This window comes from Carassius auratus, chromosome 26 (genome assembly GCF_003368295.1).
Source record: "Carassius auratus strain Wakin chromosome 26, ASM336829v1, whole genome shotgun sequence".
NCBI classification, from domain to species: domain Eukaryota; kingdom Metazoa; phylum Chordata; class Actinopteri; order Cypriniformes; family Cyprinidae; genus Carassius; species Carassius auratus.
In genome coordinates, this window is record NC_039268.1 from 7,392,229 (window position 1) to 7,415,751 (window position 23,523).

A 23,523-nucleotide genomic window follows, 5' to 3' on the forward strand; every position below is an offset into this window, starting at 1 on the left:
TCTGGTTGCAGAGTCACTGGGCATTATAGTGACACAGCAAAATGAACACGAAATAGACCAGGAACTTTATTTTATTTCATTTTATTATTTTATTTTATTACCACTTTAAGGCATAAACAATCTTCCATACATCCTAGTAAACAAACAACACATTTTAATCGCGTACTGAACTTTAACATGAGTTGAAGTTGCATTACAAAAATGAATAAATGCAATCAAATGGTTATCTGAGGGCGGATGTGTGCAGGCGTGATGCAACTGAGCCAAACTGATGAGTTATATATACTTTACCAATCCAAGAAATTCATTGAACAATGTTTGAAGAGAAAGACAGGTGGAGAGAAAAAGAAATGAAACATTTAAAGGAAAAGGAGAGGGAGAACATGTGGTAGGGTCAGTATGTTTTAATGAGCAGTTTTTGTTCTGTTACTGGGTGGATTTAAGACTCTCACCATTAGAATGTTAATCTGTTTAAAGCCAATCATACTCCTGCCTGAAGAGGGGGAGTACAATCACACACTTTCTCCCACACACACACACACACTCATTATCATTCAGCCCAAAAACATACACACAATAAGTCATTTGCAGACCCAAAACATACATACACCACCCCTTAACCCAAAACACACACACACACACACCCAGAAGAAATATTTATTGCTTCTAGGCAATGGAAATTTCAATTTAAGTTTAATTTACTCTACTGTTAAAAAGTTTTGGTTCTGTAAGTGTTTTTAATGGTTTTGAATGAAGTCTCTTGCTCATAAAGGCTGCATTTATATCAACATAAATACAGTGAAAACAGTTAAATAGTAAAATGTCATCATAAATGTTTTCTGTTTTCATACTTTTTTCTTTCAAATAAAATAAATTTGAAAGGTAGGAAAAACTCCTTTGAATTAAAATTAAAAGAGACAGCTGTGAAATATACATATTGTATTTATTTATTTATCATACTGAAAGATTATACTGAACTTTTGATTGCAGAAATTGTTATCTCGGCACAACTAAGCAAATTTATGATGTGTTATGTAGATTAACTAGGGTATTTTTCACCATATGAAAAAATGTAAACAATAATAAAAAGTCTACATTTTCTTCCGATCATTGCTGTTTAGAAAAAAACAAAAACGTCTCGGTTTCATATGGTAACCCTAGAACTCTGAAGGAGGGAACGGAGACGTCACGTTGTTGGCCAATGAATTGGGATATCGCTTCAATAGACCAGTCTACATTGAGTGTAAACTAAAGGAGCCAATGCATATTGGCATACAATTATTGCATCCAGCTGCCGCTGATCACAACGTGAGTGTACTAAGGCTGCAGGTGTAATGCATACCAGGTTTTCGCTGAGGAGCCGAGCTGGTGATCTGGCGGATGATTTCTCCATTCCCTCCTTCAGGGAATGAGGGTTACCATACGTAACCGAGACGTTCCCTTTCAGTCGGTCACTCTAGACGTCACGTCGGTGACCAACGAATTGAGATCCCTACTAAAGCGCCATTGGTGCTGCCCCTTCCAGCGTCCTGTGCGAGCAGCCTGCGCCCCTATTTGATGTAGGCCGGGGCTCGAAACAAGTAGTTTCACTCACCATTGTCAAAGCACTACAACACTAAGTGAGATTGAATAACACTGGGAAAACGTACCCAGTCCACTGGGAACAGTGATGCTGCGGAAGCCCCATCCTTCCCAAAGGAGTTTTAAGCATTGCCGGACAGGCCAGGCAAGGCGAGTACCTACAGACCAGGGAGGGGAGGCATGGTTCAACCTACCGAGTGGAGACGGTTATAAGACGCAGCTACATCGCAACTGGTGATGTGGATATCAGCTCTTCATTTACCACAAACTTTCCTGCTATAACAAAAGATGAACAAAATAGCAAAGAGTATATTTTGACTGTATGCGGGTGACCTTGTCCTCTGGCTGCGCTTCTGAACTGTTATCAAACTGATCCCTCTTTGTCTCAGCCTTGCACAAATCTCATACATATAACTCTCAAATCCAGAGACAGGCTTACTAAAAAGTAAAACTTGTAGTAAAATAGATGGAACATCATCTGCAGTGCTGCATCTGAAAAGTAAACTTACAAGTAAACTCATAACAAAATCGTCAATACTGCATGAAAAAGTACATTTATAGGTGAATTTGTAATATAATATATGTAACATAATAGACAATAGTGCACCTAAAAAGTACTAGTATTTGTAGTAAAATAGCTATAATTGGCAATACTTTCATTGTTTTAAATAGTTTTGCTGAATATACTTTATTTTATTGAAATCGGCAATAAAAAGTCTAAAAAGTAGTGCTGTCAAATGATTATTAATCGCGATTAATCGCATACAAGATAAAAGTTTTCGTTTGCATATATGTGTGTTCTGTGTATATTTATTATGTTATCTTTAATATATATATATATATATATATATAAATACACACACATGTAGTGTATATTTTAAAAATATTTTCATTTACATGTATATATCTATATGCATTAATATATAAACAACATGTTTTTGTAAAATATATACATGCGTATGTATTTATATACTGTATACATAATTAACAGACATAGCACACATACATATATTATGTAAACCAAAAATGTTTATTTTGGATGTGATTAATTGCGATTAATCGTTTGACAGCACTAGTAAAAAGTGGTAAAACAGGTCTAAAAAGTAAACTCACCTAATCAAAATTGTATCATGAAGTAAATAAGGCAGCTTGATGCAGTTCTGTTCATTAAAATACACAGGTAAGGATGGCGTATGTGTGTAAAGGGGATATTTGAGTTGTGTGTGTGGGGGGATTGTGGGATGAAAGCAGGGCACGAGTGCTTAAACCTCTGCACTGTTAGAACAATCGCTCTCCTCTCCATCTCGACCCGCTTTTCAGATTAAGTTTATTGCACAAATTCCACATCAGCTTACAGCACAACGTCCAATCTAACGTTCTTAAAACACACTTCTGCTAAACCTAGTTTAAATTAAATAAGAATTCATACAGACAAACCCAAACCAACATTCAAAAAGCAAACCATTTTACTTTTATTTCGTCGCATTTATTGAGGATATGATAAAAGTTGTTTTTTGTGAGATTTTGCAAACGTCTGGAGACATCTTTTAGCAACTGTGTCCCCAGAGAATAGTTAAAATATTCCTAAAGTTAGAAACACACAGAGAGGCATGGTGTGAGAGGGTTTCATTCCAGTAAATTGTCCTGTGTTGTGTGTAAATGAGTGCTCAGGCCCAGCTGACACAACACTGAACATTCTGAGATAACACAAGCCTTGCTTCTTCCTCCAATCACTTTCACAAAGCCATCTAGTGGTGTACAAAGCAACTCACTTTTCATACTTTTCAAGTTCCAGTTATTGAGTTTAAAAGTTTCTCTATAATGACCTAAATAACATGAATAGTCTTTGTACAGATGTTTTTTCTTCTCAAACATTACCTGTATAGGACACAGTAAATCTTTAAATATGGCTAGGAATACACTAGAACGCCTGATTTAAAAAGGCATATAAACCCAAAATTTCAACTCTGTCCTCATTCACCCACCCTCATGTCATTTTAAACTTATTTGACTTTCTTTCTTTCAAAAAATTATTTTGAGAGTGTTTTTTTTTTAAATATAACGAAAGTCAATGGTAACCAAAAGTGTTATCTTTAATAAACAAATTGTAACTTTTTTTATATTTCACAAAAGTCATACAAGTCTGAAACGACATGATTTTTAACAAATTATAAAATAAATATAAGTTCATTTCAATACTAACATAACAAAACAAGGTGTCACATTAATTGTAAGCATAAATCTATTGTTTAATGAAATTTTTAGATAATACAACAAACGTTTTCAAGGTAAAAAATAACCAACACACCAGTCTTTCATTGTGACATTTATCATACTCTTCATTGCCATATGACTTGATTTTGTGAATTTATACATGGTATAATACTGGTACCATTTAATCTTTTACACAAATATGAAGAATTTGAAAATTTCCCTGAACCTTGTACCACTTTTTCTTCTTTTCTTTTTTTTTTAAAGGCAAACAGGTCTTTCATTCTCTAGTTCAGTTCAGTTGTTGCTTTTTACAAAGTAACTAGATTTTAGCAACAGTATAGTAGGTTCTAGCAATGCTTGTCAGCAGTTTCCACTAGAAACAGTTTTCTGTTCTTCTTGTGCCGTAAAAACTTCACTGATTATTATTTTTTTAATGCTTTCACTGTGTTGATCATTTTTTGCTGATCATCAACACTGATCATCATGGATATACTGTACTTCTGAGGCATCCAAGACAAAGCTCACATAGGTCACATTAGGGTTCAGAGGCCAAACCAGCAGCAAACTCCACCAAAGTAGGTGTAGGTCTTCCAGACATTCCTTTTCTCAGGAATGGAACTTCATCATTATCGGCCATGACTCCAGCAATGTTGAGATGAGCCCAATGATCAGCTGTCACAAACTTTCTCAGGAAGGTTGCAGCAGTACAGGCGCCACCTGAACTGTGATGTCACAGACCAGTTCAGTGTTATGGCAACCAAAAACAAGCACAGTTATTACTACAGCATGCACAACACATACGCTGCACACCCTGTCACCAGTAACAATGCTTGCTTAGGAGTATACAAATAAAACATATGAAGACATTTGTTTCCACAAAGAATGGTATTCCAGTAATTTTGACATTCAGATGAGAGTGACATTGCAAATTACCTTATGCAGCCGCTCCCACAGCCAGAGTTAGTGAACACGCCTGCAGCAGCAGAGCCTAAGGCCACATCCATGACACCTGCCAGAGGAACAAAGACAGAGAAAAAACCATTATATGAGTCTGTGTTTATTTGAAAGCATCGATGCAGCTTGTGTGATGGTACCTGTAAGTGTAGCAACATTGATTATTGCTCTGGGCTTGAAACTGTGAGCATAACACAGAGCATCAACCAAAATCAGTCAGTCCACATCAGTGTTGTCAATCTACCAAAGAAAAAACTACATTCTATCACATTTTTATTTCTTATTGAGAATAGCTATGAGCAGAAACACATCAAATTCAAGACTTTTTTTTTTTTGCTAATCACGGTATTACTTGATATTTATTAATTTTGCAGAACTGCTCTCTGATGTCATTTCATTTGTATAAAGTTTATAGAAATAAAATAAATACAAAATTAGGATAACTAAGCCAATGTGTTATTTAATATAGATCTTTATATATGATCACATTATAAATGTACAGTTTATTAATTTTTTCTTTTATTCAGCAAGGACACAAGAATGATAAAAAGTGACAGTAAATACCTTTAAATCTGTACAAAAAGGTTATATTAAATACTATTCTTTTAAACTTTAAAGGGACAATAAGTAACTTTTTAGGTATTTTATTATCTAAAATCAATATTTTTATTCATAAATATGCCCTCAATGGTGTACAAATACCTATGCCAATGTTTAAACTAATCCTTGTAAATGAAGAATTTATTATCTTTATATACATGGGACGGGTAGGTCGACGGAGGCTTCCATGTAGTTCCGCCATCTTGCAAAACTATAATAGCAGAGAGGGACAAAAAGTACTAAGCCAACGCGTTTCCACAACGCGTTTTCGGTCAGAGCCAGAAACGCAGGTGCAGAGCAGTGAGAGGCGCTTGAAACTGCACCGGCAAGTTTAAAAGTCTGGATTGCATTCTTATTATGGACCATACATATGCTGCGCCACAGGAGAAGAACACATCGTCGCCAAAACAGTCAAAAATAGAACGTAAAAGGAAACGTGACCGTAGATTACAGAAAACAAGAGTTAATGTCGGGGAAGCTTTTTCTAGGTGGAAAGAGCTAATGCTTGATAAAGATTTCAAAAGAGACGCTGAAGTGGCCAGTTTTCTTCTCGACAGGTAAGTCAGTGTTACAATCTATATTATAATATTTTTTTTATATCTAACAATGCATATAATTCAGAAAATATAACGAATAAAGAAGACATAACTACTAATTACAATATTTCATTTTTTCCACAGTCAGTAATTCATACTGTAACATTCGTTTGTAGTTGTCATGTTGCAGTTTGTTTGAAATAACACACCTGTTCACCTGAAGGAAAACTCGACGAAGTGCTATTAGAAGACATCCTGTCAAAGCTTTTTGGTACATATCGCCTACCGTAGATGCAACGCGCATTTGAAAAAGCGAGGCGCTGGAGAGCAAAATTAGTTTGAATGCAAAATACAATTTCACCACTAGATGGGAGTAATTCCTACTTACTGTCCCTTTAAGCAAAAATATTTCACAATTTAAAAAAAAAAAATGTATCACTGTTAACACTGTAGATAACACTGTTGATAATAAAGACTTTTTAAGACTCCTGGAAAAACTCAGGATAACTTTTATTTAATATTAATTACATTTGATGCAGATGTCAAACAGTAATACAGTACATGGTATCTATGTGCAAATCAGTACAATATGTGCCAGAGGAGAATAACTGAATGGTTGTGCCATTTTTGGCATGGACAAAATCACCCGGTTTGTTTGCTTTTCCACTAGGCAAGTTTTCACAGAGTGGTGCCAAACCTGAAATAAGAAACATGAGGTTAGTTTGTGTGCCAACGGTTGCAGTGGACAGTCTCTAGTGCAGTGGACAGACTGATGATATTGATGGAGAGCTTCAAAGCTGCTGCCGTCATGATAGCAGAACACACAGTGGCTGCTCCACCCATATCTGCTCTCATGGCATCCATGCCTGAAGAAGGTTTCAGAGAGATTTCACCACTGGAATGAGACAGACATACCAATTATCTGCTTCAAAGTCACAACCACTGATGTTTTTAGGTTCTGATGTAGTTACCTGCCAAACGTGATTCCTTTTTTCTCACCAACACAAGACGAGGTTGTGCAAAGTCTAAAGTGCCTTTGTAATGCAGCTCAAGAAAGATAGAGGGCTCCTCTGAGCCTTTAGACACACTTAGAAAAGCGTCTATTTGCTCACTCTCAATCCAAGACTGAGGCCTTAAAAATGAGAGAGAGTAACAAACAAAGAAAAGTGCTGTGTTGCTTTGTCATGAAAAGATGACAGAACGTTGACACTACCTCTTGTGGACAGCAACATTGTGAGTTAATTAAGGGTGAGAGCTTCTGCTCTATAGTATTTACGAACACTATGGGAGTGATGTGTTTGGTTGGAGCTTACAATAGCTGTCTGGCCAGGTTCTGCCCATCTCCATACAAAACACCTTTCTGTCATGCTGCTGATCGTGACACGGACCCTCTTCTTGGTTTTGAGCTAATCATACTCAAAAAGCCCGAGCACAGCGCCCTCTGCTGCTGACTGGTCATCTACACAAGGGTCCACCTCACACGAGCTACCTCCAGATCCTGAAGCTTCCTGCAGCCCACTGTATAAACACAGGAAAACTTTTTAGGGCAATTTTAAATACTGCATTAAAAAACTGCGTTCTTAAATTTCCAATACATGTATTGTGAAAAAAAATACTTGAATGAAACTCACACATATGTATTTTTCTAAATTTCCACAAGAATACAATTACATTATGCATTACAGTACAGATTTTCTTTTTTAAATAGAAAGCAGAAAGAACAACCTTCAAAGCTCATTCTTTCTTAACTGTATTTATGCAAAATCTAATTTATTTAGTTTTCAGGGTGAACTACAATAACAGTAAAACGTTTTTGGACAGCAAGATTTTTTTTTTTTTTTAAGTATTCTCTTCTGCTCACCAAGCGTGCATATATATATATATTAATAGACTGCTTTGTATTTGAATGTATTTTCAAATGTAAATTTTCCCCGTGATTTCAAAGCATTTTAGCACCATTACTCCAGTCAAATTATTTTTCAGAAATCATTCTAATATTCTGATTTGTTGTTCAAAAAAATATTGTTATTATTATTGTTGAAAACAGCTGAGTATAATTTATTTTTAGGTTTCCTCGATGAATAGAAAGTTCAGAAGATCAGAATTTATAGAAATATTTTGTAACATTATAAATATAATCTCTTTTGATTAAAATATGCATCCTTGCTAAATAAAAGTATTAATTTCTATAATTTCATAATGAAATGATAAATATAAAATGAATACATAATAATAATAATAATAATAATAATAATAATAATAATAATAATAATAATAATAATAAATATATGATGAATTAAATATACTAAAAAATACTAGAATTAAATATACTTCAAGCTTTTGCATGGTATAGTGTACAGTGTTACAAAAGCTTTTTATTTTAAATAAATGCTGATCTTTTCTGATATAAAAACAGACTCAACCGTGATTCAGGAGATAAATCAGAGAAAGTCTTAGGAGGTTAAAATGGGGTCGCTGTGTCCATTTCTTTTGGTTAAAACAGGCGCAGCTACTGACGTCAACAAAAGAGGACATTTTATTCCAAAATAAAAGTCATAAAACTTAAATCATTTTTTAAGTCATAAAATTGAAGGGACATTGGAACCTGCTTTGCCATCTTTATTTTAAAATAAAACATCTCTGAAAGGATCTAATGTTTAATTAAATTCAACCAGCCTTATTTCTATTTAACATGAAATCGAAACAATGACAAAAATCTGCGTGATGTATTATTTCATATTATAAACCATTAAAAAAAAAGTTAAAACCAGCATGCTTAGTTCTAAATGTAACATATTTTAATCATAAATGATCAAACAAGACATTTAATTGAAATGTTCAAAAAATATGGAATATTGTGTTTACATTTGATAGTTCAATGAATAATATCTGCAAACAACCGGAGTACTGGTTTGCTGGCTCCTTCTGCAATTCTAAATTTGTAATTAAATATTTATTTTGCCATTAAAAACAGTCTGATTAGTCTCATTAAACATTGTTTTTTTTACGCCACTTCACTCTACATTTTTATTACTAGGCAAAGTATGCTTGCAGCCAAAAGAAAACACTGAAACAAAATCATGTACAGAATTGTGCAATTGGTCCACGAAGAATAGCCATAGCCATAGGACTTTGGCATAGCGCACCACCAGTATTTAACTTTTTCAAGAAGTGCGCTCATTCATTGCGCATGACTTCGACTGCTGGTGTGAAGTAGGCTTGGCCTAAATGTTTTCATCCTGTTCGAAACCGAGAGCGACCGCGAACCGCCGCCGATCGAAGGTAATATAAGACAAGAAGTGTACGCTGATAATATATGTATCGTTACAACCACCGAGTTAACACGCGTTTTAAAGGGTTCCAGATTTCGCGGCAACCGGGAGGAGCTTCCGCTACGCGTCGCGTGTCACTAGGCCCGCTGACCCACATTCGCGAGACCGCTCGCTCGAGGAAGTGCGCGCATGAAATTCAGCATTTCATTTATAGTTATTGCTCCGATTATTCAACGCAGCGCTGCATTGTGATCTCGGAGCCAAGGAGATTATATCAGAACGGCACCTGTGTGGATGTGAGTGTATTTTTCTGTAGGTAACCTATACCACATTTATTTATGTTGATAAAGGCGGTAGTTCCGCGATCCATTGGCTGTTGTGCACGAGGAAAACCCAGAGAGAGTGTAAGATTTCGTTAATAAAAGTAGTACTATCTCTTTAAGTTTAGATGTAGCTGTTTATGCACTGACGTGACATTTAATTTGAATTTATGACATACTCGTTTGGTTCAGTCTGAATGTTTTCTCACAGCGTCAGTGTCCTTTTTCGGAAGATCTGACTGATGTAAATGAATGATCGGTATGTTTGTTATTACAGCTGTTGTGGTTGCAGTTTCGATGTAATTATTGGGTTGAAGTGGAATGATGAACATAATGTTTGAGGGCTGAGATGCTTTTCTAACTTGCAAACTTTGAAATGCACTTCATTAGAGACTTTTAAATTCAGTAATGATTTGGTCTGATCCCGAGTGAACCAGCGAGTGAAAATGTAGTAAAAGTTTGAATATATCCTAAATCCTTTGTAAAGTAAATATAAAGACATTTATGTCAATTAAGCGATCATGTGGACCAGAGGCATAGAAACAATATTAAACTACTTGCACTATTAATTCACCATAATTAATCCAATGTTTTGTGTCCACAGGCTTTCACATTGGTGGGACCTCTTCATATGTCTTCCCAATGCAACAGGTTTTTTTAACCCCAGACTGATCCATGAGACTGCATTATCATGAGCTCCAGAGACCGGTAGAGCTCAAACTTTACACAACAATACGTACACACTATTGTTCAAAAGATCAGGTTCAGCTAGATGTTTTTAATGTTTTGTTTTGTAAAAAGACTCAAGCCAGGCTGAATTTTGTGATTTTAAAGTAAAGTAGAAACTGTAATATTATTGCATTTTAAAATAACAGTTTTTTATTGTAATATATTTAAAAATGTCATTTATTCCTGTGATAGCAAAGCTGAATTGTCAGCAGCCATTTCTCCAGTCTTCAGTGTCACATTATCCTTCAGCTATCATTAGATATACTAAATGGGTGTTCAAGAAACACTTCTTATCAATATTTAAAAATGATGTTTTTGCTGGAATAATACTTTTGAGGAAACCGTGATACTGTTTTCATGATTCTTCGATGAATAGAAAGTTCAAAAGAGCATCATTGAAATTACAGTAGGAATCTTTCATTTCTGTAATGTTATAGATTTATTTGTCAGATTTGGTCAATTTAATGCATCCTTGTTGAATTAAGGTATTAATTCTTTCCCCAAACATTTAAATGGTATTTCAAAAATAATTTAGATGCTTTAGTAGCACAACAGAAAATGTAGTTAGATATAATTAATGTATGAATTAATGTATGCATATATCTACAACCTGCTTATTAAAATGTAACTACAATTTTATATTCACCCATGCATTGTTAGTGTTCCACTTTCTGCATTTACATATTAAAGGAATACAGTAGGAGTTTAACATCAGCCTTAGTCTATTTTTAGAAGGACATGGCTTCTCTGTTTCTTTTTCTCTGCAGTAGTATGCAAAAAAATAAAAAGCATCCAATGACAGACATGTAACTGTATTACAGAAAAAAAGAATGGTTTTCCATCACACAGAATAAATGCATGTCCTATTTTAGGGCTGATTGCAGTGTTTTTGATGGGCTGATGGAGGAAGATGAGAAAGATAAGGCAAACAGATACATTTAACAATTGCTGTTTTTGTAGTTCTGAAATGAACATTTAAATATTAAAGGGGTCATATGGTCTTGATAAAAAGAACATTATTTTGTGTATTTGGTGTAATGCAATGTGTTTATACGGTTTAAGGAAAAACAAACAAACATTATTTTCCACATACTGTACATTATTGTTGCTCCTCTATGCCCCGCCTTTCTGAAACACAGAATAAATAATTTTTGAGGGAAAAAAAATCATTAGGCTTCTTTAAGAAAAAAATAAAATAAGTTATTTTATGCGTTCAAATAATTATACATGTTGAAACAGAATTTGGTAACAATAAAAAAATATGAAGATAAAAAATAAAACATTTCATAGGGCCTCAAACATGTAATTTTTTTTAAACCTTTATTAAATTGATGTGAAAATGTATAAGTTTAATGAATTTAATTTATAACACTTGCTTTATGATTAATAAACTTTTTTTAAATACAATTTTTAATAAACAATTTAACTATTAAAAAGGTGTGGAAAAAAATTTCTATGCAAAAAACAGAATCCAGAAAAATTTAAACGGAAATAACTTATAAAGAATATCTCTTTGGATTTGAAACTTTAGTCTTTGCAACTTTACAGATCTTCTTCATGCAGCAAGAGCTTGTAATACTTCAAATGGAAAGAAAAAATTTAAATCGCTTCATACAGCCACTTTAACTTGCCCCTTTTGTAATATTATTGTAATAGAAATGCGTACAAACATAGAGATCACATATTTGTGATAATAAAATGGACCCAACTTTTGGAATAAAACAAGAAAGTCTTACTTCTAGACATGAGTATTTGTATGTTAACACCACAAGATGAATTCTTGCATCGCAGTATTGCATTCCTATTAAAATGCAAGCATTTTGTTCAAGTTTACAGTTCTCAACATTTGAACTGGCCTTATTAATATGGCTTATTTTGTTCACTGTTCTCATGAGCCATAAAAAGAATAATTGGAAATGTCAATATTATGAATGCATCATAAAACACGCTAACTTGTTTAAAAGCTCTTTTTTTTAAAGTTATGCTTGCATGCTTCTGCTGTTGGTCTAAAGGTTAATGTTTACACTATTAGTTTTCTTCCAGCAAGTGATATGTTTATCGTAAATAAGCCTTTTCAGCCTTCTCTAATGCTTTGTTTTCTCAACTTTGTTATCTTCAATCACAGAGTTTCGAGAAATAAGTCAGAGAAGAAAAGGCGAGACCAGTTCAATGTCCTCATTAAAGAACTTGGCACCTTGTTGCCTGGAAATACACGCAAGATGGACAAGTCTACGATATTGCAGAAGAGCATAGACTACCTGTGCAGGCACAAAGGTGGGGCAAATAATTACTGGAATAATTGCAGATTTGTATTATTGTTTTGCCATAGTCCCCATGCACACGGCAGATGTGTGTTATGGGCTCTAATGCTCAACGGCTGCTGTTCCTAAAAAAACAAAGAAACAAAAACATACATATATATACAATAACAAATACATAGAAAACAGTTGGCATGTGATTTACATCCAAGTGGAATGCTGTAATTTATCACAGGAAAAGCTGTAGTCTTGACTTATTATGCAGCTTTACTGTCCTGCCGCTCATGCAGCTTCTGCAGTATCTGTGTTGTGAGCCATATGCTAATTTTCTGTATGCATTGTGTACCTGGATCACCTACAAAAATGGCAAAAGTGTGCAGTATAAATCACATCATACTGTGCAGAATCCCACAATGCAATAAGCTTAACCCCAACTCCAGATACACAGTTTATATCACCACTGTATTTTAGTATCTTCCAGATATTTTTTTTTCTAGTTAAAGTTAAGTTAGATGTATAAATTTAGTAATAACTGTACTTCAGTCTTGAATTAAATAATTAGTTCACTTCTAGAATGAAAAAGTCCTTATAAATTTACTCACCCCATATCATCCAAGATATTCATGTATTTCTTTCTTCAGTCAAAAGAAATGAAGTTTTCTCCACATAATGGACCAATGGAGCCCTTTGAAGCTGCATTGAAACTGCATTATGACCTTCAGCCAGTTGGCTCCCATTGAAGTCCACTATATGGAGGAAAAATTTGCATGGTTTTCCTCAAAAACCTTTTTTTTTTTTACATGAAGATCTTGGATGTAGTATAATGGATTAAAGTGACCACAAAGCAGCATACTACTGCAGTATTTCATGTGAAAACAATTATTTGAAATTGAAATCATATTTCATGATATTACTGTTTTTCTTCAAATAAGTGCAGCCTTGGTGAGCATAAGAAACTTCTGAAAGGTAACTTGATTAGAGCCAAAACTTGTAAAAGGTAGTGTAGTCTCTAAGCAACTGAGACATGCAGATCCTAGGAAAACTGTTTCTAAGGAATCGTCTGTGTTCAAATGCAGAAATTGCTGCACAGTCCGAGTCAAGTGAGATCAAGCAAGATTGGAAACCCCCATTTCTTAGCAATGAGGAGTTTACACAGCTGATGCTAGAGGTATGACCCTGCTTTGGGCAATATGTGTGTTTGTATTTCTGTTCCTTCCTAATAAAAAATGAGTGCATCCTCATTCACGTTTAATATTTTAAAATTTACACCCATCACTTCTGCATTTTTTAGTTTATGGATTGCAGCTGTTTTAGTTATGTTTTTTTTTTAAGGCGCTGGATGGGTTTTTCATAGTGATGCTGACAGATGGCAACATCATTTACTCCTCAGAAAGCGTAACTTCTCTACTTGAGCATTTGCCTGTAAGTGACAGTTGGCAGATTGTTTGTAGTCTGTTTAAAGATTTCTTTTGGTCTTGGAATTGCAACATTTTATGTGTCTTACATTCATATATAATCCTGTTTGTTTCAGTCGGACCTGGTGGATCAGAACCTTTTAAACTTTCTGCCTGTGGGGGAGCACAAAGAAGTCTATAAAGTGCTTTCCTCACACCCAGACATTGAAAACCTCAACTCTGATTACTTCAAATGTGAGCAATATCAATTATATTACTTTTTAATGTGTCTATTTATTTATTTATTTATTTATTTATTTATTTTTTAGTAATCTCATTACTTCAACTTTTTTTCTGCTAGTTTCAAAGGCAGCATTTCTAATTTTCATTTAAGTTTTCATATATTTAGATTTTATTTAATTTCAGATTTATTTAAATTCAAGAAAATTATCATTAACAGTTTTAATTTTAGTTCACAATTAACCCATTTTAAACAAATTAACTTATGTTTATTATAATGTATGTAAAAGACTTTTAGGATACTGCTTATTCGTAGGGGGAGCATCACAATGGGATGTCAGTTAAAACCAGTCTGATACACCCGTGGAATGAATGATGTACTGGCATTGGTGAAATAAACGTGAAAATGGATGTTGTCTGAAGGTGTTTTAACTGACATCGCATTGTGATGCTCCCCCTACGAATAAGCAGTGTCCTAAGATGTATATTGAATTAAATAAAACGATTCAATAACGTTCTTTCTTTTTGTTTTTGTATATTTAAGGTTTTTACTTTGCACTTGAAACCTTTTAGTTCTACTTGCCAGCAATTGCTGTTTGGCTGAAATTAATGTTAATTTTATCAATATTACCATTTAAGTTGTTTTTGAAGCAAATCAGTGAGATATAGTGAATTTGTCACGTACTAGTCCTGTCCTGCTTCCCACTGAGATGGTAAAAATTACTCTGTGCCGATGTCTGATTCCTCAGGATATTTTCACTGTTATACAAGAGGGATTTTAATTTATATTGTCATGTGCCTAATGTTTTTTCGTTGTTGTTCGTTTGTCTCAGCCAAGAACCAGATGGAGTTTTGTTGTCACATGCTCCGAGGTTCTGTGGATCCCCAAAAACCGCCTGTGTATGAATATGTCAAGTTTCTTGGCAACTTTAAGTCACTCGCCAACAGTGAGTATTTATTTTCCTCTTGATTTAAACTGACTAAATACTCGACCATATGTTAACTGTATTTGGTACTGCTCAAAGCAAAACACATGGACAACCAATTTCCTTTAACACAAATCTCCACTTTGAATGCTCTCCCAGTGCCTCTTGCAACCCGAAATGGCCTTGAGGGAATTTTACAGCACACGTTGCAGCCGGCCTTCGACGATAAAGTCTGTTTTATTGCGACTGTGAGGCTCGCCAAACCCCAATTCATCAAAGTAAGCTAATAAGCCATCAGAGCAAAAATAGATCTCCATTACAAAAACTCTCTAAAAGCAAGCAATCAACCATAGGCCTGCATCATAACAAAGCATTACTAGCAAAAGCATTCTAATATTGACCTGTTTGTTGTTATTGATTGTGCACAGGAGATGTGCACGGTGGAGGAGCCCAATGAAGAATTTACGTCTCGACACAGTCTGGAGTGGAAATTCCTCTTATTAGATCACAGGTGTTCACACAGTATCCCTTTCTTCATGTTTGTAACGTCCGGATTTTCCTTCAGTGAGTTATCTGTGTGTTCTTGTGTTACAGAGCACCTCCTATCATTGGCTATATGCCCTTTGAGGTGTTGGGAACATCAGGCTATGACTATTATCACGTAGATGACTTGCATTCACTGGCCAAATGCCATGAGCATTGTAAGTTTAAAACAAACAAACATATATTTGAAACTTACATTTGGTGCCAGATTCTTCATATGTCTCTTTCTTATTCTGTCTGCTTGCAGTAATGCAGTTTGGGAAAGGGAAATCGTGTTATTATCGCTTTCTAACTAAAGGGCAGCAGTGGATTTGGCTCCAGACTAACTACTACATCACCTATCACCAGTGGAACTCGCGACCAGAGTTTATCGTGTGCACGCACACGGTTGTGAGGTACACGGATGACCACACAAACCGAGAAGATAGCGATAGTGACTTTGCTTCTGTTTTTATTTTGAATTGTTTTTATTTTTGTCTGTAGTTATGCTGAGGTGCGCACAGAGCAGAGGAGAGAGATGGGTATAGAGGAATCTCCCCCTGAGCTGGCCGGAGATAAGGTGAAATGATTTTGAGATTGTAACCTCTCAGAAATAGTCCACTAATGTGGTATAATGTACATGCTTTAAATTGGCTTATCTAAGAGAGACATGGATAAAGTTTATTCCCTGCAGTGGTGAAAAATGTCAGTTTATCAAATGTTAGGTTATCAGTATTGATGGTTAACTGAATTCATGTGTCTTATTTAAGGTAAATTAACTTTATATTATAAAAACATCTTTATTATATACTTGCTGACTGGAGTCAGTAAGATTTGTTTTCGGAGTGAAATGAATAATTTTATTCCGCAAGATTGCATGAAATGAATCAAGGATGACAGTTAAGATTGATTTGATTGTTTTAAACTTTGTATTCATCAAAGAATCTTAAATTATCACCCTTTACACACAAATGTTAAGCAAAAACTATTTTAATAAGAAAATCTGTCAAGAGGGAAAGTTTAATATTGATAAAATAAATGTCAAATATTTTAAATGGTCAGCGTGCCTACATACAGACATCCTCAGTTCGAATCCCGAAAACCCGCCCCTATCTCTCTCCCACTTCATTTCCTGTCAGTTGTGATCTGTCCTGTCACAATAAAGGCGAAAATGGCAAAAATAAATAGTTAAGAAACAATTGCTCTCCGTATATCAGTCATTGCAAAACAAAAAACATTGATCAACAGTTACACTACAGATAATGATCTTAACTTTCCTCTCTCTTACCAGCAGTCTCAGATTTCTGGCTCTCAATCTCAATCAAACACCTCCAGACTAAAGGAGGTTCTGGAGCGCTTCAGCAACAGTCGCACACCTTCCACCTCCTCAAGGAGCTCCCACAAGTCCTCGCACACCGCTGTATCCGACAATACCTGCACCTGTAAGCATGAAAAACTGTTCCAAAAGTGTGCTCTGCTGATGTGTTTTCCTGGATTGGTGCCGGTATTGAAACTCTTGTATCTGTATGATTTTTTTTTAGCAACTCCCTCTAGGGTACAGATGGACGTGAGCACTCCACCCCGGCCCGCCACTGTTGATATGACACCCCAACGCCGTTCCTCTATCGGCACCCAGGTGAGACTTGTGTATCCATCAATGTCAGTACGTGGCTTTAATTATCTGACAACACATTCCTAACATTTGCTTGTTCCTCATAGCTGCTGAGTAATGACTGTGGTCTTATTGGCATTATTTTGATAGTCCATGAGTTCCCAGAACACCAATCAGACTGGATCTCCGGTCCAAATCAACCAACAGCAACAACCTCAACCACAGCAACAGATTCAACCTAATGCCCTGGTAAGAGTTTTGGTTTGTTTTAGGTGTTTTATATGGAAGTCTATTTCCGCTACTGAATTCTGAGATATAAACTCGCAATTTCGAGGGAAGAAAGCCTGAATTGTGAGTTAAAACTTTTTTTTTTAGTCAGTAGTGGAAACGTTCTTACATAGCTTTCATTTAGTTCGTTTATTTAGGTTTTGTTTGTGTGTATTTTTTATTTATTTTTTGGTTTTGGTTTGTCAGATAGATCGGATAAGCCATCATTTAAATGATTTTTCTCCGTGACGCCATGATGTTTATTTTTCTGTGCTTCCTCAATGTAGTTCTCTGCGCAGTTGAATGCAATGCAGCACCTGAAGGAGCAGTTGGAGCAAAGGACACGTATGATCGAAGCTAGCATTCAGAAACAGCAGGAGGAACTAAGACAGATTCATGAGCAGCTCCAGAGGGTGCAGGGACAGGGCACTCAGGTACACACATGTAACTGCGTGGATATTGGTATTGATAACTTTACTGTTATTCAGAAGCAAAAAGCATGTGATTTAAATGGCTTCTTTCAGATGATACTGCAGCAGTCGGGTGGTGGAATGAGTGTACAGTTACCGCAAGTTGGAGGAGCACAGACTAACATTTTAGGGGTTGGAGCACAGACTGGGGTCGTAGCTATACAAGGCCAAAATGTGACAAGTACAGCACAGAGTGGGACTGTTCCACAGCAACAGGCTCCTCGTTCCCTGCAGCAGGCCTCTTCTGTTACACAGGTGACTTTGATCAATTTTGTTATGACAACCAGTAAATATTTGCTCTGACAACCACTTGATTAGTCTTTGTTAAATAATGCAATGACTGATGGAATATGAACTCTCAGATATAGTCAAATCAGGTCCTTTTGAAATATGTATTATGCATGTACACTACCATTCAAAAGTTTTTAAGGTCGTAAATGTTAATGAAAGAAGTTTCTTAGGCTGAATTAGTTGACTTAATAAAAATAAAGTAAAAACAGTAATATCATGAAATATCACATAACTATTTTAATTTATTCCTGTGATGGTTCGTTTTCAGCATCATTCCTCCAATCCTCAGTGTCGCATGATCCTTTAGAAATCATTCTTATTTGCTGATTTGTTGCTCAAGAAACGTATCTAATTAAAATTTTTAGGGATGCACCGGTTGACCGGCTATAAATCGGAACAGGACGGTTTTTGCTTGAAATAAGCGATCGGCAATCGTCTAGTTTTTGGTCTTTTTTTTTTTTTCGGAAAATTTTTCTGGAAGTGCACCCGCGTGCACATACTACATTGTAATCATTCGCTATCATGTCATTTGTAGGTATTGGTATCATTAAGGTTTTAACGGTATTACTACTCTTACCGATACTAATTAACGGTCCAGTACTTAACCGGTATTCTTATTGGTACGTTGTGTGTGTGTGTTTTTTTTATTCTTTTTATTAAGAACAAGTTGAGAAAAGAACATCCATTTACTTTTTTAATGTAAAATTTATTAAACAATACAGGTAATCTTTTAATTTAAGGCCAGTTATATGTAGTTTCAACCCAATTCAAAAACAAGCTAAATGCTGATGTCTGTACCATCTATGTTTGTATTGAATGTAGGCTACTTACTGTGCAGTTTAATTTCAGGTGGTTATGGTTATTGTTTTCAATAACCAAAAGCCAGTTTGGCCGATTAAATACCAAATAAACATCTTGTTTTTGCACACTTTCCTTTCTTGTTTGTTATCTTAAAGTATTAAAAAAATATTAAAATAGCCCATTTAATAGAAACAATCTCCTGTTTTCCACTTCATATGGTGACATCATCTTAATAGATGAGATCATTTTTGTCTCTTTCTCTTTCTCTCATTCTTTTTCTCAGCGTGGTCCTGTGTATAATACCATGATGATCAGCCAGCCGGCCAATGCCAGTGTTGTGCAGATACCCAGCAGTCTGGCACCAAAAATAAATCAGGGAAATGCAATCAACAGGTGCATGTCTTTTTCCTCATTCTGTTTCCCAAGCACCTTCTACAAATATTATCAGTATTATTTAATCAATTCTGTAATTATTTCTTTCTTGGTCTTGCTCAGGTTTCCTGCCGGGCAGCAGTTGGTCACTAAGATTGTGACGGCTCCAATGGCGTGTGGCACGGTCATGGTACCTACAACAATGTTTATGGGTCAGGTTGTGACAGCTTACAGCCCGTTTGCACAGCAACAAGGTCAGACACAGACTATAGCACTGCAGCCTCAGTCAACAGTGCCTGCAGAACAGCAGGCTCAAACTACTACATTACAAACAAGTCAACAGCAGGGGGCGACGCAGCAACCAACAAAACAGCAACCACCATTTTTACAGGTAACAATAACATAGTTTCATTTTGAGTCTACTCAGAACTATGATTCAGTGATTGGTAATCATCACCACATGACTTCTGTTGCAAGTACCATTTGTAAGTATTATCTCAATGATATAGTATTACATAAATTATATAAACAAATAATTTTAATTGTTTGTTTTTATTATTTTATTATTATTTTATGATATACGTACGGTATGAGATTAATATAACAATTATTAATTATAAATTATTTGTGTGTGTATGTATATATGTATGTGTATATATATATATATATATACATACACAACTTTGTTATATTAACAACCATTATGTAACAATCATTAAAAAATATATTGATCAAGTGACAGTAAATATATTTCTAATGTTACATTCTATTTCAAATAAATGCTGTTCTTTTGAAATTTCATCAGAGAATACTGGGCATTTCAACATTGATAATATGAAAAACATTATTACTTATTGAGCACCCTTATTAATCAATGCTAACTCGGCACCAAATCAGCATATTAGAATGATTTCTAAAGGATCATGTGACACTGAAGACTGGAGTACTGGTTGCTGAAAATTCAGCTTTTCCATTACACGAATATATTAAGTAAAAATATTAAAATATCACATAATTTAAAAATTTACATTTTTCAGAATATTACCGTTACACTTGATGAGCATAAGAGGCTTCTTTCCATTAATAATAATATTGATACTTATTTTCAGAAGAAAATATCAGTCAACTCTAATTTTTAAATAAAGTTTTTGACTTGTATCTAATTTTTTGCTATGCATTTGTCAGAGCACACGGCTTCTTCATGGCAACCAGTCCACACAACTGATCCTGCAGGCTTTCCCTATTCAGCAGCAAGGTGCATTTTCTCCATCACCACAACAACAACAACAACAACAGCAACTGAAACCACAGACTCAGAAACAACAGAAAGGAACCCCTTCTCGTCAGACTGACAGCACTAGTGCCCAGTCTCAGTAACACGGATGAACACAACAGCAAACCAGATGGAGGAGCCAGCTAACTTAGTCTCTTCTAGGAGTTTATCGGTGCTGTATTTCATTTGAAAGGTCTACAATAAAACCGCTCTTCATGGAAGCACCTTAGAAGATTTGAAGACAAGGAACTCCTTCAACATGGCAGCTGCGTGGAACACAACACCACCAGATGGACGCTATGTTAACCCTTGCCGAGCGTTTCACCAAACCAACAGGTGGTTGCCAAACCCATTATTTATTTCAACAGCAGAAAGTGTAGGATTGCAAGCCTTTGCATGGTCTTTGCCAAACAGAAACCCTGTTCTCAGTCTTTCACTGTAAACAGCCCAAAGAACTGAGTCTGTACATCTCGTGTACCATGTAAATACACAACCGTAAAGGAACAAAGCAAGATACTGAATATTTTATATGCTGCATGAGGTGTTAACTTTCATTTGTAATTCCAGTTTTATGATTTCCATTTTTAAGTATTATTTTAATTTGAGCATTTTTATATTATGCAGATAGTGACATTTTCTACTTTTACCCCTTACCTGACAGTGGTCTCTTTACGTATAGTTAGTTTTTTGTTTGTTTGTTTTTTGGAAAATATTATTCCCCATTGTCTCTGAAGTACAAAAAATAAAGTCCAGTTTACATTTAGTACTAATTATGACACACATTTGATGCAGAAGGATCAAAGTTAATGGTTTTAAGAGGCCAAATTGAGCTGCTTTGTTAAAAAAAAAACAAAAAAAAACGAATTTACTTTAATTTTGCTTTTTAGCTGAGTCATAGTAGTCCACTAAAATGTTTTTGTGCACCTTTCCCCCTGACTTATAGCACTTATTGTGTTCATATACACTAAAATAGTCCATCCTTCTAGTAATTGTGAGCTAATGGTCCTTTAAAGGGTTAGTTGACCTAAAAATGAAAATAAGCCTGTGTTTTACTCACCCTCGAGGCATCCTAGTTATATGTGACTTTCTTCTTTCGGATGAATCCAAACAGAGTTATATATAAAAAATTGGATTCGTCTGAAAAAAGAAAGTCATACACATCTAGGATGCCTCGAGGGTGAGTAAAACATAGGCTAATTAAAATTTTTCTGTGAACTAAACCTTTAAGTTACTTTGTGTATGCATGAACAGTATGTGTATTTCTCAGATGAGAATGACACGCCATGAATAAGCTTTGAAATCCTCAATCATAATTGCTTTTTTCTCCCTCATGGTTTTGGGAGCTATGCAAGAAGCCGCATCAAGAGCACAGTGTTTCTATACTGAGGATAGTCAAGAATCCTGTGGACCTTTTAGATCCCATTTTCAAGGATAAAAATGATAATATTGTCCTCATCCAATTTTGTTCCAAAGTTGTAATACAACCTGGAGCAGGATTATCGTGCAGCTGTAGAGTCTTAAAGTTTAAGTGATCTTCCTTTTAACTGTTTTTGTGTGAATGTATGTGTGTTCGAGAGAGAGAGAGAATTTAAAGTGCAGGATATTATATCAATGACAGTTTGTGACAATTCCAGTATCGCTGTTTTGGTTGCTACTGTGTGTATTAACCCCAGCGATGACCAATCAGTTCTTGCGTTGCAGTAACTCAGCATTCTAGATGTTTCCCTGTTGGCTTGCTGGCTATATACCTCAGAAATGGTTTTATATACGAAGTATTCAAATGCATTTTATTTTCATATGACAAAATACTTTGAATTGCTGTGTATAGACCGGGAGCACTGTTAAAGGAATATGAAAACTGAATAGATTTTTGACGTTGATGACTTTTGGAATTCCAAAAGTGGAGATGCCCCTTAAAGTAGTTGCCCAACTTCCATTTTTTTTCATAGTGTTGTGTTGTGCGTTTTATACGATTGTATTGTGCACTAAAACCTTCAGTTGTGTTAGCTGTTACAGTTGGAACCAATGTTTCTCATAGTGTGTACAATCAAAAATGACGTAAATGACGTAAAATTTACGCCCCCAAAAATCTACTAACAGGTTGAAGAGAGAACTGATATGGATGTCCCTGAATATTTCAATCTTCTGTATCCATTATTATTGTTATTATTATTATTTTATTTTTATTTTTTTGTATGCAACCAAAAAGATTGTGCACTTTGAATATGATAGTTATTTGGTTCCAGCCCCAGACATTTGATTATAAAAAAAAAAAAGTGTTTGACCTGATGAATATCAGTGAATAATGAATTTTGAATCATCAAAGAAGTAAAATAAATCATCCTAGTCCTAAGGTGTTTAACCCCAAAACATGTTCATTTTGTTCAAACTGAATTTGCTGTGCACTTCAGTACTACAAAACCATGTTACCACAAATGATTGCCTGCAAAAAATATTACCTTCAGTGTGAATTTGTGTGAACTGTCCTTTGTCAGTTTACCAAAAAACGTTAATTTTTCCTCTGCAATATTCAATCTTGAAATAAAGCAAACGATGTTATTCACATTCTCTACTAAATTGTCTGCTTCAAGATTTGCTTTTTGGCATATATTCGTAATTACAGTACTCCTAAGCAAACATTTCTGAACACTTCGAAGAAACTCATGCCATTGGTTGAAATTGTTCAGATGGTCAAAAACTGTACTAAACTGTACTTAACATAAAATATATGGATAACTTATAAGGAATTATTTTTGTAATGTCGAAAATACACAATTTATACAATATATCCTTCACAAGTTATCATTTATTTTCATTTACTCTGTATAAAAACAGGAACACTTACTACTGGCCTTTTCCCCCTGACATAACACTCTAAAAGTTTAAAAAAT

General features: G+C 35.1%; 2 protein-coding genes across 7 annotated transcripts; one reads left to right on the forward strand and one right to left on the reverse strand.

The window, feature by feature from the left end:
* Window positions 1–4,097: 4,097 nt before the first annotated feature.
* On the reverse strand, window positions 4,098–4,991 carry LOC113044204 (cytosol aminopeptidase-like). The gene is made up of 3 exons (XM_026203963.1): window positions 4,890–4,991; window positions 4,729–4,804; window positions 4,098–4,517 (listed from the first exon to the last, which is right to left on the reverse strand). Exons 2-3 carry the CDS (start codon window positions 4,797–4,799, stop codon window positions 4,331–4,333), a joined length of 258 nt encoding a protein of 85 aa, XP_026059748.1. The 5' UTR covers window positions 4,800–4,804; window positions 4,890–4,991; the 3' UTR covers window positions 4,098–4,330.
* Window positions 4,992–9,049: 4,058 nt separating this feature from the next.
* On the forward strand, window positions 9,050–23,209 carry LOC113044203 (circadian locomoter output cycles protein kaput-like). 6 transcript variants are annotated; one of them, XM_026203959.1, is made up of 21 exons: window positions 9,058–9,167; window positions 9,242–9,469; window positions 10,082–10,185; window positions 12,332–12,480; window positions 13,541–13,632; window positions 13,797–13,886; window positions 13,996–14,113; window positions 14,932–15,045; window positions 15,184–15,302; window positions 15,453–15,535; window positions 15,619–15,725; window positions 15,815–15,962; window positions 16,051–16,126; window positions 16,838–16,988; window positions 17,088–17,182; window positions 17,309–17,407; window positions 17,713–17,859; window positions 17,950–18,150; window positions 19,271–19,380; window positions 19,483–19,750; window positions 20,545–23,209. In XM_026203959.1, the coding sequence occupies exons 3-21, from the start codon at window positions 10,169–10,171 to the stop codon at window positions 20,734–20,736; spliced, it is 2,376 nt and encodes a 791-aa protein (XP_026059744.1). In that variant the 5' UTR covers window positions 9,058–9,167; window positions 9,242–9,469; window positions 10,082–10,168; the 3' UTR covers window positions 20,737–23,209. The 6 variants fall into 6 exon arrangements, with proteins under 6 accessions (XP_026059745.1, XP_026059743.1, XP_026059744.1 ...); XM_026203956.1 differs by having other exon boundaries at window positions 9,242–9,453; XM_026203962.1 differs by having other exon boundaries at window positions 9,242–9,453; window positions 17,725–17,859.
* The last annotated feature ends 314 nt before the right edge of the window (window positions 23,210–23,523 follow it).